General features: G+C 40.4%; 1 protein-coding gene across 1 annotated transcript; it reads left to right on the top strand.

Moving 5' to 3' along the window:
* The first annotated feature begins 12,217 nt into the window (after positions 1-12,217).
* LOC138871822 (uncharacterized) lies at positions 12,218-13,587 on the top strand. The gene is made up of 2 exons (XM_070149728.1): positions 12,218-12,925; positions 13,471-13,587. The coding sequence occupies exons 1-2, from the start codon at positions 12,218-12,220 to the stop codon at positions 13,585-13,587; spliced, it is 825 nt and encodes a 274-aa protein (XP_070005829.1).
* The last annotated feature ends 1,938 nt before the right edge of the window (positions 13,588-15,525 follow it).

A 15,525-nucleotide genomic window follows, 5' to 3' on the forward strand; every position in this document is an offset into this window, starting at 1 on the left:
TAAGGCTCCTGGGGCCTAGGAGGAGCTGGAACACCACTGGCTATTGGAAGGGCTGAATGAATGGGGCGACTCATATAACCCCTACCATGATGACCTGCTGCTGGGGCACGGGCACCAGAAAAATGGCCTGACTCTCGAGATCTCTTGGCCTCCCTCTCCTCTCTCTCTCTAGCATGCATACCCTTAATCCTCCTAGCAATGCTCACCACCTGCTGATAAGAAATATCCATCTCCAACTCACGAGCCATGCTAGACCTAATGTTAGAAATAAGCCCCTCAATAAACCGGCGAACCCTCTCGCAAACAGTAGAAACCAAAGCCAGTGCATGTCTAGCCAAGCTAGTGTAACAGACAAAATACTCTGAGACAGTCATAGCACCCTGGTGAAAATGCTCAAACTCTACGCGTCTTGCATCTCTGAGGCTCTGAGGAACAAAATCTCACAGGAACATATATGAAAACTGGGTCAAAGTCAGTGAAGCAGCCTCATCCGGACTGTCTAACTCATAGGTGCGCCACCACTCATAGGCGGCTCCTTGAAGCTGGAAGGCAGTGAAAGAAACCCCACTCGATCCTGATATACCCATAGTGCGGAGGATATGGTAACACTCCTCCAGAAATCTCAAGGCATCATCTGATGCTAACCCACTGAACACCGGAGGATCATACTTCTTGAACCTCTCAAGTCTCCGTTGCTCATCCTCTGAAGCCGTTGCCCTGTCCTCAGGCTAACCTGGGGCTACAGGCTATACAATAATAATCTCTAGGACCTGATCAACATGCACTCACTGCTCAAGAGTGCAGGTGGTGGGAGTCTGTGCTCCTCCCAAGGCCTGAGATGTGGCTGCAGCAAGGGGAAGCAACCTTGCCTGAGCCAAAGTGGTGTACATGCTCATACTGCATAAGAGTCTCCTGGAGAGCTGGAGCAGTAGTAGTAGTAGTAGGCGTATCAGGTGCCTGGACTCCGGCTGGAACTGCTGGTGATTCCTCGGCGGCAGCTCGCACGTGTGCTCTGGCTGCACCACGTGCGCGTCCTCGACCTCTACCCCGACCCTGACCTCTAACGGCTGTAGTAGGGGGCATGGGTGCCTGATCATTTTGGGTAGCGCGTGTCCTCACCATCTGTGAGAGAATAGAAGATAGAAGTTTAGAATATTGATGTCAAAATCTCGCATGAAAAGGAAATCAAATAAAGTGGAATTTTCCTAACAGTTACATAGCCTCTCGTAGATAAATACATACGTCTCCGTACCGATCAGCGAGACTCTAATAAACCGGCTTGTGATTCTTGACTCCTATGAACCCCGGTTCACCCTTCGTAAATCCTCGTGATGGCACCTAGTCTCTACCACTAGGTAAGCCTAACAGTATAAAATATAAACAACAATTGCGGAAGAAAATAATATAAAACCGAAATAACAACTGAAGTAGCGTTTAAGATGCCGCCTAGCACATAATAGTACAAGAATCTCTACCTAATACTTACCAAAATCAGGAACCCCATAAATCACAAGCTAAGAGATATATAATAAGCTCTAACTCCAGAAATGTCTAATAATAGGAAAAATATAGAAGGGCTATACTATTACAGAAAGATAGAAAGGGACTCCTCGGTATGCGGACGCGGCAGATATACCTCGAAGTCTCTACAGAAATGTCTCGCCTCAAGGATGATAAGACTGAGTGGAAGTACTTGGATCTGCACATGAAAAACATGCGCAGAAAGGGCATGAGTACACCACAGTGGTACTTAGTAAGTGCCAAGCCTAACCTAGGTAGGGTAGTGACGAGGAAGTTCAGGGCCCTACTGAGGTAAAATAAAATATAATGTTCAATAGTGTAGAATAAAGCAATATAAATTAGTACAATAGTAAAGGTAACACAGGATATAAAGGACAACAACAACTACCACAGAGGCAAAGTAACACAGAAAGAGGTACAACTCAGTACAAGGATAATAACCGGGGATCTCCCAGGATACTGTCCTATAGTCCCAAATATAAAAATCCAATGGATCTCCCGGGATACCGTCCCGTAGTCCAACTCATAATGCGAGGGGATCTCCCGGAATACCGATCCGTAGTCCCAAATATAAATACTCAGTATAGGGGGAATCTACCGGGTGCAGTCCCGTAGTTCCAATGTAAATGTGTAGGGGGATCTCCCGGAATACCGTTCCGAAGTCCCAACGTAAACATACAGGGGGATCTCCTGGGATACCGTCCTGTAGTCCCAAAGTAAACACACAGCAACAATAAGAAGAGTACACGGTTCAATTCAAGTTCCATACCAAGGTAAAACAGGTATTTCTAATCTAGCATGATGCACGTAATCCAAATAAGGTAGTTTGAGCAAGTAAGGCAATTAAGTCAATTAGACATGCTTTCCTAAGCTAACAACCGGCCTAAATTGCAAGTAATATAAACAAGAAAAGGAAACATACTAGTAATTACTTAATGAAAACTGGATTTTCAACAATTAGCACAAGTACACACTCATCACCTCACGTACAAAGCATTTCAATTATCAATAATACCAAATCCTAAGGGGAAGGTCCCCCACACAAGGTTAGGCAAGCCACTTACCTTGAACTGGCTCAATAATCAACTCGAAACCATGTCCTTGCCATGAGTACTCGACTCCAAATGGCCCAAATCTATTCAATTCAATTGCATAATGTAAATAACACTTCAAGTAACTGATTCTACAAAGAAATTCTAAGCTAAATACGCAAAATTAGGTAAAATAACCAAAATTCCCCTCGGTACCATATCTCGAAATTGGGTAAAACTTACATTTCTAGAATCCTCACACTCTCACGAGTTTAGTCATACCAAAAGTACCAAAATCGGACCTCAAATGGTCCCTCAAATCATTACTCAAAGGGCTCTAATTAATGAAGCCCTAACCCCCAAATTACCACTGATTTTTCTTAAATTTTCATACTTATAATGATAAACAATCACTCCAATAACGAGTTTAGGGACCAAAGACCTTACCCCAATGAATTCCTCTAAAAATCTCTCTTGAAAATGCTCCCCAAGGCTTCTTCCCGTTTGAAAAGAGGTGAAAATAGCTCAAATTCTTGAAGGCAAGTATTTATATGTTTCTCCCCAGCTAATCCGCTTCTGCGGTCATGGTGCGGTCCCGCTTTTGCGAACCAATGGTCGCATCTGCAACAAATCACTAACTCGGCCTTTTCTGCACCTGCGACTCCCCATTCGCAGATGCGGTACCGCTTCTGCGGTAAATCTCCCGCTTCTGCAGCTCCTGCCCGTTCCTCATCTGGCCGCTTCTGCGGATTGATTCCACATCTACGGGAGTCGCACCTGTGGCCTTTCAATCGCAGATGCAGTTATGACAGCAGTCATAGCGTCAGCTGCAACTCCAAATTCCAAATCCTTCCATCAACAATCTGAAATCATCTCGAGGCCCCGGGACCTCAACCAAAAGCACAAACAAGTCTAATACCACTGTCCAAACTTATACCAATCCTTAAAACACCTAAAACAACATCGAAACGACGAATCAACCACGGATTCAAGCTTAAGAACTCCCAAACTCTAAATTTACGCTTTTGATCAAAAAGTCTATCAAACCTCATCCGAATGTCCTGAGATTTTGCACACACGTCAAATTCAACATTACAGAACTTATCCAACTTCCGGAATTCCATTTCGACCCTCAGATCAAAATCTCACTATCGAACCGGAAACTTCAAAATTCGGCTTTCGGAATTTCAAGCCTAAATTAGCTACGGGCCTCCAAAACACAATCCGAACATGCCCCTAAGCCCGAAATCACCCAGCGGAGCTTACGAAACCATCAGAATTCCATTCCGAGTCCATCTTCATACTGTTCCGACTACGGTCAAATTTCCAAAACTTAAACTCTCATTTAGGGACTAAGTGTCCCAAAGCTCTCCGAAACTCAAAACCGAACATCCCGGCAAATCAAAATAGTAGAAATAAACATGGGGATAGCAGTTAATAGGGTATCAGGGCATAAATTCTTAAAACGACCGGTCGAGTCGTTACAACTGGGTTGTTGTTGTTGTTATTCCTAAAAAAATCGATTCACACAAATTTAAACAAATTGAGTTTTAGTTAATAGTTAACACTGCATCCGAATGTTGAATAAGTTATATGGCAATTATTTTTCTTTTGCTGCCTACCATGCTCTATTATCTTATAACAGTCACAAATCTTCAATAAAATTGCAACAGTCCAAACATATCTTCAACTTCATAAAACTCTAATTTATTTATTTATATTTTTTACCCTTAAAATGGATAACAATTAAATTTGTATGTGGTTCTAAGGATATGTGATTGATTCAACACAAGTAATCGAGAATGTTAGATAAACGAATTAAAGATGAGATAAATAATCAAACCAGTTGTGACTTTGAGTCCGGGCTCGGATTTTAGCTTAACAATAATTTTTCCCTCGACCCGACCCTCGATTCAAAGCTAAATACGTATGAAGAACTATGATTAATATAAGAACCTTTCAATAGCTAGGAAATAGAGAAATAATTTTGTATTGTCTTGATATGCGTGTTACAATATGTGTATTGAATAAGAAACCTCCCCTTTATATAGTAGAGAAGTTTTACCCCTATTACAATTCTAAAAAAGGTAAAAATTCTCCTTGTACACCAATCACCGATACTCTATCAGTATCGAGCGAGATCCTTGTTGTGGTATCCGGTCGGGTGCGGATATCACGGCCCTATGTTAGTCATGTGCAACCATTTGTAATGCTTTCCGAGGTCTTGGAACTCATTTCGGGTTCGGGGGATGTTGACTTATCAGGCTCGGCGGCGAGCACCCTGTCCCGGCCTCAAACCAAAAAGTTCTTAGATTCGGTCTCTATCTCATACATTTGTACTTTGTGTGACTCACCGAGAACTCGGGGTGTGTGCTGACCCCAAGTTTAACTATATATAGATAGCCACCTCGTGTCTCAAAGAGTAGGTTTACCGAAACAATAGGAAACAATAGATTTACCTTGGTTCCTTCCTTCGTACGTTACAACCGAGATGACAGAGAAGCCAAAACGTCCCATCAATCGCATTGTTCTGACTTTGGACACATGTCAACCATTGACTGGTCGCCTTCGAATATGAAACATTGCGTAATGATTATATTTTCTCCTATAAAAGCTTTGACCTTTTGTACTTCTTCCACTTTCCGATCTTAGCTTTTATCTTCGAATTCCCTAGCAGCTGCCAACTCTTTTAAATCTTTATATCTTTACCTTTGATATTCAAATCTTCATAATTGTTCTTAAGTTTCTACCCAGATCTCCATCCTACCTTCAAACCTTCATATCCTTTCCTTCAAACCTTCATATGTTTCTTTCAAATCCTCTTATTCTCACATCACGATGGCCATGACTTCCAAATTAGTTCCTCAGCAGGCTACCTCTTCATCTTCCCATCCATCCGTAGGTACCGAGGAGGTCGTTCCCGAAGTGGTTGTTCTCAAAACGGTTACTCCCGAGGTGGTTGCTCCTGAAGTGGCTGCCACCAAAGCGGCCTTAGAGCCCCATATGAAAAGCTTTATTCCTGGGGGTTGTTCGATCCTAGATGACTTCAAAGTCGAGAAGGCCTCGTCCAAACAAGACCGAGGTGAAGGGGCATCGAGATATATATTCTGTCACCAAAGATACCCTTCCCATTTTCCGAGAGGACTGTAACTGGGGAGGTAAGGACATTGTAGTCCCCGGGCCTGAGGACGATATCACCACTCATGTGGAGGGGTATTTAAGAGTCTACACTTATCCCTTCACACTTGGCCCGGTAGACCTAGTTGTTTTGGCCTTTTGCAAGAGATACGAGGCATGCCTTAGGCAAATCCACCCATCTATTTGGAGGATCATGATCCTCCTTCGTTATTTTGTGAATAAAATCGAGTCTCCTCGATTCACCCTCGACCACCTGCTCCGTCTATAGAGTCCCTGAATTTTCTGAGGGGGACTAATCAAGCTCCCATATTTTTGTTACTCACGAATTGACCCTTGCCGGAAAGCAGGCGGCAATCGAGGGGAAGAGCCATGAGGCCTCCTACTGGAGAGGCCGAGATGGAGATCGGGGTTGAGACCTCCCGAGAAGCCGCTTCATCTCTAAAGGAGGCGACCAGTGTAATAGACATCATGGAGATGCCCTCCACATCGAGTCCATGCTTGATGATGCCCGAGCAACAAAAAAGAAGTCAAGTGAAAGAGTTCATGGCTCAGACGACCCTCTTCACTCCTTTTTCAATGGAGTGGATTCATCCACTTTGGAAGACTTTTCCGGGTTGGGCGACCTGGAGGCACCGAAGAAGAATGTGTCTTCGAAAGCTGACGGGCTGAGTTCGAGCCCAAAATTGGTGAAGTAGATTCCTACCCCGAGTGTGGACCCCCGGTCGCAAGAGAACAGTTATTCTTACGATCACGAAGGATGCTCGAGTTTTGTCTGCTCTGGTGGGCATAACCAGCTACCTCCGATGCCTGGTGACTGAGGAGGACATGGAAAAGATGAATGAGTAGGCACATCATGTCTCTTCAATGAGGTGCATCAGGCGCTGAACCGGGTAAAACATCAATACTCCCTCTTGAATTCTACTTAGGTTTCGATATCTCTTACTATTTTCGTTGTTTTGCAGGCCTCAGTACTTCACCATGAGAGCTTCCTCTTGTACCGCTTCAAAATAGCCAGCTCGAGTTCGATATTAAGGAGCAAGCCCGGAAAAAGGACATTTTCAAGCTCTTCAAAGAGCAACAGGACGGGGCCCTCAAGGACCTTCAGGCTGAGCTGGACATAACTCAGAAGGAAGCTTCGACCTTGAGGTGGGTGTGAGCACCTAATTTTTTCCCTACATGAAAACAACTCTTAAAAATAGACCAAAAATAATTTTAATTGATTTTAGTAGTTTTTCTTTATTTAGTTGCATTTCATGCATTTTTAATATTTTCAATTCATAAAAAAATTCATAAAAATTGTCAAATTTAATTTCATGTCATCTTAGGTTCAGTTTACATGTAGAAATTAATTACATTGAGTTAATTGCATTATTAAGGAAAAAATCACAAAAAATAGTCATATTTACATATTTAGCTTTTAGTCTTTAGAAATTAGTATTTTTACTTAGTTTTGAGTTAATTAGTTGTTTTAATAAATAAAGAATATTAACTTCTATAAAGAATAGCTCAATTTAGGTTTTTAATTAATTAAAGAAAAGAAAAAGGGAAAATAAATAGAAGAAAATAGGAAAAAATGTTTGGTCTTGTTTTTTCAAAATTGGGCCAATCCTCAAATTGACCTCGATTAATTAACCCAAGTCCAATCCTTCAACCCAAGCCCATTTCCCTTTACCCTTATCTGATAAAAGAAGCTAAGACCTAAAAATCAAGCATCCGATTATATACACATCAGATCATAGACCCTTCCCTTAGAGAGCAAACGGCGCTTCGTTCTTCACCAAAAAGGGAGATAATAATCGGACTCCTTCTTCAAAAGAACAAGAACAGTAGCCATTTCTCCTTCCCTTTTCTGCTTTCGTCTTCTTCGCTAATCACCATGAAAGCTGACCAAAACCAGTCCTAAAAACTCCATCGCTGGCGAACTCGCTGAAAACGAGGGAGGAGCGATCGCCTAAAGTTGAAACTCACTGTTGTTGCTGTTGCAAAGTAGTTGGGCTCCATTTTCACGTTTTAAGCTCTATTTGGGTAAATTTTGTTGGTTTCGCCATTGTCAAGTGCTGATGTACCTTTGGATTTTTTCTTCGCTATTAAAAAGATTTTGGCTCACGAGGTTCAGAAGCAATGTTTGCTGATCTCGGACACTTCTCCCAGTTGTCAATAAAGATTGCTTTTACTTCCATAGTTTATCCATCACTTATTCTTGTGTATATGGGGAAAGCTGCTTATCTATCGTGACATCATGTAATGGAGAGTGACTATCAGATTTGCTTCTACGTTTCAATACCTGAAAAATTAAGATGGTCGGTTCTGGTGATTGTTGTACTGGCTGCAGTAGTGGGGAGCCAAGCCATTATTACTGGAACCTTTTCAATTATTAAACAATTCTCTACACTGGGATGCTTCTCGAGAGTCAAAATACTGCATACGTCATCAACAATACATGGTCAGATTTACATCCCAGAGATTAACTGGACCTTAATGCTACTATGTTTGGATGTTACTATTGGTTTCAGAGACACCAGAAGGATGGGAAACGCTGCAGGTATGGCTTTAATCATGTTCAAAAAGGATAGAAAAATTCTTTTTGGTTGAAATCATTTGGACTGGTTTTCATGTTTAATTTTGCTATGGATTCTCTATCTCTTGTGCATGCATATACTCGTTTGTTTAGAAATTCTGTTTTTCACTTGTTTATGAAGTGGTCTAATATATCCCTTATCCCTAAAAATTTCCCTTCGCATCAGGTTTAGCTATCATAATTGTCATGTTGGTCACCACTTGCTTGATGTCACTAGTAATTGTTTTGTGCTGGCACCAGAGTGTTCCCCTCACAATTTGCTTTGTGATCTTCTTTGGGACAATTGAGGCTTTATATTTCTCTGCTTCTTTGATTAAGTTTTTGGAAGGAGCATGGGTGCCTACTGCCATGGCTTTTATTTTCATGATAGTAATGTGCATTTGGCACTTGAAACACACATGAAAAATATCTTTTTCTGACTAGTGGCGATGAAATTCCAAAGTCAGAACCTTTGTCTATTCTAGTATTGCATTAAATTATGAATTATCTCATGTAAAACTTAATTTGTTAATAGAATAAACTCTACCCATTCTTTAAATCTGCAACAACTGTCTAACTCATCACATAGATATATAACCACAAATCATCGTGACTATGGGTACGATTCCCGTTACATAGTCATAATACCTAATTCCCAAATTCAGGGGTGCATTTCATATGACCCGATTATAACAACTTCAAATAATAAAACCCTTTGAAATCAATTAAGGTGTGCCATGCCAAACAAAACCCCTTGGCCCTTATGAAATTAATTCAGTCCTTGTAAAAATTGAGGTGTGCCATCAATTAAACTTTCCATGGCCCTCATAAATGTTGTTGATTTAAACTCTCGTAGTTGTTTTAGGCGCGTTATTTAAATAATTCATCATAGCTACGGGTATGGTTCCCGTAACATAGTTGTGATTTTTAATTATAAAATCCGGGTGTACATTTCATGTGACCCAATTTTAATTCTCAACAATGTTAAATAGAACGTGTCGTGAACCGCAGGTGCATTTCATGTAGCATGGTTTAAGACGTGTTTTAAATAGCATTGAATCTGCCTAAAAGTGTTTTAAAATAATTAAAAGCGGTTATAAAGTTCAAAAATACACAATAGGTTTAAAACATGTAGTAAATCAGATAATAGGCCAATATTAATAGTTTAAGCAACCGTGCTAGAACCACGGAACCCGGGAATGCCTAACACCTTCTCCCGGGTTAACATAATTCCTTACTTAGAATTTCTGGTTCGCAGACTTTTAAAATAAAGTCAAAATTTTCTCAATTTGGGATTTAAAATAAACTGGTGACTTGGGACACCAAAATAACTATTCCAAGTGGCGACTCTGATAAAATTAAATAAAATAATCTCATCTCGAATAATGTCACTTTAATTGGAAAAACTCCCCTATATACCATCTCGGGGTATAAAAAGGAGGTGTGACAGCTCTGGCGACTCTGCTGGGGATCATAACCCAGAATCTCTAGTTCAGGGTTCAAGAATTCGAGCTTAGAATAACTGTTATAGTTGGCTTGTTTTTATCTGATTTTTACATGTTTGAGCCTAATGTGCTAAATGTCGCTTTTTACCGATTTGATATTGATTGAACTGCGTATAAATTGTTACGAACTCCTCTTCTCTCTAAGTCATCTAAATCATCTGGGAAGTGTGCACTTCGTATAACTTCTTTTCTATTAGAGTCATATCCCAATTTTAGAACGAGGTTCGGACAAGTTGCAAAGCCGGTAAAGCTTATGTATTCCTGGTACGCTGCCCCCCCTCCCCCCCAGCTCGAGCTGTCCCCTTGGGTAAGCCAGGTTTAGAACAATACACCCAGGTTTTTAAACCTAGAATAACATAACCCCATGTCGTATCCCCAGTAGGAACGTTTGTTTGCATCACGTGCATTTGACTTTGGGGACTCAACACAGGAGTTGGTCCGTCTAAGACAGGTGTACCCAAATTAAAAAGATCATCCTGATGTATCTTACATGCTACTTGCGCATCTGTTTGTTTCGGCTTGCATGTTGACCGGCTTTTAGAATAGGGAAAGAAAATCAAAAGAGAAAAAAAAAAGAAAATCAAAAAACAAGTGAGAGGTAGGTATTTAGAAAATTCTGAAACTTTGCCGAAATTCTGAAAAAAGAAAAATCATTTCAAAATGAGCCAAATTTCAAGTGCCATGTTTCCCTTGTTCCGTCAAAACTGACCGAACTACGCGGGTTTGATTCTCATCGGATGTGAGATACGTAGGCAAACCTCATCGGTTCCAGCCCCAATTTTTTTAAAAAAAATCCAAAAAATAATTTCCTTTAATTCCTTCCTTAGAAGCATTTCCTTAGAAAATTCAAAAAAAAAATATTTTAAACTCAAAAAAATAGTTTCCTTCTTTCTGAAATCTTTCATATGAAAAAAGAAAAAATCAATCAAAATCCAAAATACGGGTTTCCTTTATTTTGAAGTATTTTTCTCAAAAAATTCAAAAACATGAATGAAAAAAAATTATTTCCTTATTTAAAAATCTTTATTTCAAAAAAAGAAAAAAAAATTGAAAATTTGAAGTCCAAAATTTTTTTGCTTTTCTTTAGAAGTACTTTTGTAAATAAATAAAAGCTCAAAAATTCAAAATATTTTCTTAAAAGTCCCTCTTTCGAAAATGAAGAGGCAACATCCAAAATCCAAAAATATTTTCTTTCTTCTTTAGAAATAGAGAAAACAAATGAAAATTCAAACAAAAATATTTTCTTTTTACTTTTAAAATTTCCAAAGTTCCAATCAAAAGAAAAGGAATTTTAGAAGTCTTTCTTTCAATAAACAAAAAATCAATCAAAATCAAAAATCCAAAAAAAAAATATTTCCTTCTTCTTTTAAAACATTTCTTTCAAAAATTCCAACCAAAAAAAGTTAGTTTATTTACTCCATTTTCGATCTTCCCGAACTACGCAAGATCTGATTCATGCGGCGTCATGATACGTAGGCAATCCCCATCGGATTCAATCATAGCTATAAAATTAGTTGAGTGATAAAATAAACTGAAAAAATTGAGTGAAAAAGAAAGAAAAGAGTGAAAAAAAAGAAAAAAAAAAAAGAGAGCGACAAGAAATAAAAGAGTGACAAACAAAAGAGAAAAAGAGAGTGCCAAAAATAAAAGAGCAACAAAAGCGAGATGGAAAAAATCAAGAGTGATTAAAGAAAGGCAGAAATGAAGAAAAGGGGTACATACTGAAAGGGTTAACTAAGGCCGGGATGAAACATGCAACCGTTCAAACACATGGTAGAAACATTTAACTGTTTAGGTGCATTGCATCCAAACGTGCGATTTCCTATCTGTTAAGCGTCTCAAAACTAACAAGGTTGTTGGGTGTGCAAACTGGCCAGGTTTTTGTGGTTGGTTTTGTTGGTAGTCTAGCCTCCCCTCCTTCGCAAGATCCAAAGGCACAGATGGCCTCCGCAAGCAATCTACCAATCATCCGTCCTGAAAATAGCCCGGCATCGGCTATTCTGCAGCTAGAATCAGCAGCTGCTGAAGAGAATAAGATGTTGTGTCTCCGCATATTGGAAATGTGGGATGCCTGGTCTAATGGTAGGGTACCGCCAAGTGCAATCTATGGGTTCCCTGAGTTAATCCCCAGGTCAAGTGAGGTTACCAACGCCCTTGTGCGCAACCTGCTCATCCCATGCGGGCACCCTCCAATGTCATTCAATGATCCTGGCATGCATTCTGTGGTTCGCCCTCAGGAGCCAGTTTCCTGGGCACCTCCAATATTGTTCTCTACAGCACCAGTCGGCACCAGAACACAACCAACTTTACCACGGCCGTATGTTGAGCCTCCAATGTTCACCTTTCAGGGTCCACAACTTCAATAAAAAATAACATATATGACCCCGTACTCTTTCATTCAACCTCCGCAATATGATCTCTCGAGGGAGCAAGAAAAGGTTGTTAAAAATCCCAAGCAAGAGGAGATGGCTCGGAAGATGAAGAGCCTAGAACAAAGCCTGAAAAACATGCAAGGTCTGAGTGGCCGAAAGAGTGTCTCATACTCTGACCTCTATGTGTTTTCCCATGTCCACTTGCCAGCTGGCTTCAAGATGCCAAAATTTGAAAAGTACGACGGTCATGGAGACCCAGTCGCTCACTTGAAACGATACTGTAACCAGTTGAGAGGCACTCGTGGGAAAGAGGAGCTGCTAATGGCCTATTTTGGGGAAAGCCTCACCGGAATCGCTTCTGAGTGGTATACGGATCAAGAAATTACCTATTGGCACGTGTGGGATGATATGGCCCGAGATTTTGTCCGCCAGTTCCAGTATAATGTGGAAATCACTCCCGAAAGAAACTCTTTGTCCAATTTGAAAAAGAAAATCACGGAAAGCTTCCACAAATATGCTGTCAAATGGCGTGAGCAAGCTGCCAAGGTAAAGCCTTCAATGGATGAAATTAAAATGGTCACGGTCTTTCTACAGGCCCAAGAGGCGGACTACTTCCAGAACATGATGTTAGCCATGGGAAAGCCGTTTGCTGAGGCCATCAAAATTGGGGAGATGGTAGAAAATGGGCTAAAAACGGGTCGAATATTGAGTCATGTTGCTTTTAAAGCCACATCACCAGATGTTCAAAATGGTTTAGAGAATTTGATAAATGGAAACGGGATAGAAGAAGGAGCCATGATGGTTTCAAGCTCGAGGGGGCCCGCAGGTCATTCAGCCAATCATATATGCCTCCTATGGTCCCACCACACTATTATCCCCTTCAAGGTGATGCTTATGTCATGGCATCGCCTCCCTATGCGGTGATGAGCGCACAATCTTACGCGCAGCCACAACATTATACACAAAACCGAGCTCCACCTCTTAGAAATGCCCATCCTTACCAAGCTCCATATAATCCTCAACCAAATGATCCCCAATACAATCCTCGCCCAAGAGAGCCTTTCAGAAAGAATCAGTTCACTCCTATTGGTGAATCGTATTCAAGCTTGTTCCAAAAGATAATCAGGCTAGATCTATTGCAGTCAGTGGCCCCGAACCGGCCAAACCCCGAGTCCCCCTCGCACCGAGATGATGCTAGATGTGAATACCATTCTGGAGTAGTGGGACACAATACGGAGGACTGTTGGACCCTCTAAAGGGCAGTTGAAGATTTGATTGATGCTGAAAGAATCATTTTTCGGGATGAAGAAGCTCCTGATGTGATGAACAATTTGTTGCCTGCCTAGAACATCGGGCCAATAGTCGGAATGATTTGTGAAGCTGAGGAATTTGATCCGGCACTGAAGGTCGTTGCAGCCATTGCCGAGACAGAAGAAAAGCCAAAAAATGGTCGCCAAACATGAAAGCTCGCCATCAGACGGGAGTCTTAGTAGCCAGTCTTGCTATTCTTTCTGCGTCTGGATTATCTCAGGGTGTGATCGGATGTTTTACCTTATTGTCTTACTTTGTGATGTAAACCCTTCTATCTTCAAAAAATTGAAAAAAAAAAAAGAAAGAAAAAAATCAAAAATCAAAAATCAAATGAAATTAATATTTCATTGTCTAGGAATGTCTCTTTTCTTAATTTTGTCATTTTTCTCTTTTTAGTTCTGTTAAATGCAGATTTCAATAACATGACATGTTTGCGGACTTCATGCCCAGATCCTGAAAGTTGTCAGACCTCAAAATAATGAATCAAGGATTAGATCGCAATGAAGATAAAGTTTAAGAAAAATAAAACAAAGAGTTGGAACAACTGAAGGAAAATTGGTTCCCGGATTGGAAAGGTCCATACATTGCAACAAGAGTATTGCCAAAAGAGTGCGTTGTACTTGGAACATCGAAGGAAATATCCCTGAAATAATTGTCAATGCAAATGCAATCAAAAGATACTCTGATTGATCCTCCATGTAGTATTAATATTCTTCGATTAGGAACCATTTGAGCCGGTTACTCTTCTTTGATTACCCTCTTGGGAACCTGAAAGTGTCATTGAAAAAAAAAATAAAAAAAAATTGAATTGAGAAAATAAAAAAAAATGAAAAGAGAAGAAAAAGAAGAATACAAAAAAGGGGGGGAAGAAAATGTTAACAAGAAATGAAAAATGAAAAAAGAAAGAAAAGAAAGAGAAAACAAAACAAAACAGAAAATCCAAAACAAAGTTCCCTGAACTACGTTCAACTTGATTCCGAAAGGATACGTAGGCAGCCTCTCTTTGGGGTTCAATCACACTAAAATAAAAAACCCTCAAAAAGCGAAACTAGGGCAGATGTTATAATGGTTCGACGATGATCCCGCCCAAAAGGTTCTAAAGTTGTAATTCAATCCAAATCCTTTTATTTACCCAAATCCTGTTCAAGTCCTTCCGATCAATCGGTGAGAATGTTCAAGGACTGAAGAATACAGTTATTAGGATCCGATACAATCAAAATGAGAAAAATAAAATGAGAGAGTCTTATTGGTGAAAACTCACATGGGCACCGTGAGGCGACAGTAAGCAGAGAAATTGAAATGAGAGAGTCTTGTTAGTTAAAACTCGCAAAGAGAACTATAAGGCGATGGTGAGAAGAGAAATGAGTGAGGTCAACTTGTGAAGACCCGCAAAGGGCGTCCTTGATCGAAAAGAGGATCCTCGCAGCCATTGGCACCGACAGAGTCCTGGCAAGGTTTCTCGATTTTGAGGCAAAAGTTGTGATGAATTTCTGAGAGTCGGACGGTTTACACAGATCAGGCATCCAGTCCAAAAGGCATGTCATGTTCATTGAAGTCTGCATGTACCTCAGATAAGTCCTTCTTTCCTTTCCCCGAAAGGGACACTACTTGTTTTAAATTCATCATCATGTCCATTGTTTATTTTTCTTTGAATCCATTTCGGTCTAACTCTATTCCAGAACTGAGACAAAGAAGGGATGGCAAGACTGATTTATAGGTTCTCATTTGACACGAGCTAATGTACAAGAAGACACCCAGCCTTGGCAAGGGCATCAAGGAGACTTCGACCGGCCATGGTGGCTGATGTTTTGAAATTAAAAACTCTTGGAAGTTGAAAAGGTTGAGTCCCACGTGGCTAACCGTCTCGGGAAATATTTGAAAAAGCGAAGGTACCCCAAATGCTCTGAAATTGAAGTTGGAAGAAAGAAGCCAGAAAAGAAAGGCCTATAAAGGCGAAATAAAGTTGGAAAAGGTTAAGTCTCACGCAACTAGCCGTTGCAGTAAGTTTGAGAAGCCAAAAGTTCCCTTATGCTTCGAATGGTTAAAAACAAAGAAAAAAAAGAAAAAAAGAAGAAGAGAAACAACAAGTC

The sequence above is a fragment of the Nicotiana sylvestris genome, chromosome 6 (assembly GCF_000393655.2).
Source record: "Nicotiana sylvestris chromosome 6, ASM39365v2, whole genome shotgun sequence".
Taxonomy (NCBI): Eukaryota; Viridiplantae; Streptophyta; class Magnoliopsida; order Solanales; family Solanaceae; genus Nicotiana; species Nicotiana sylvestris.

Bases quoted from the DNA above. Each gene is read 5' to 3' on its own strand.
- LOC138871822 (XM_070149728.1), top strand. From the start codon at position 12,218: ATGGCTCGGAAGATGAAGAGCCTAGAACAAAGCCTGAAAAACATGCAA. The intron at 12,926-13,470 runs GTTTCAAGCTCG...TTGCCTGCCTAG, and splicing joins TAGAAGAAGGAGCCATGATG to AACATCGGGCCAATAGTCGG.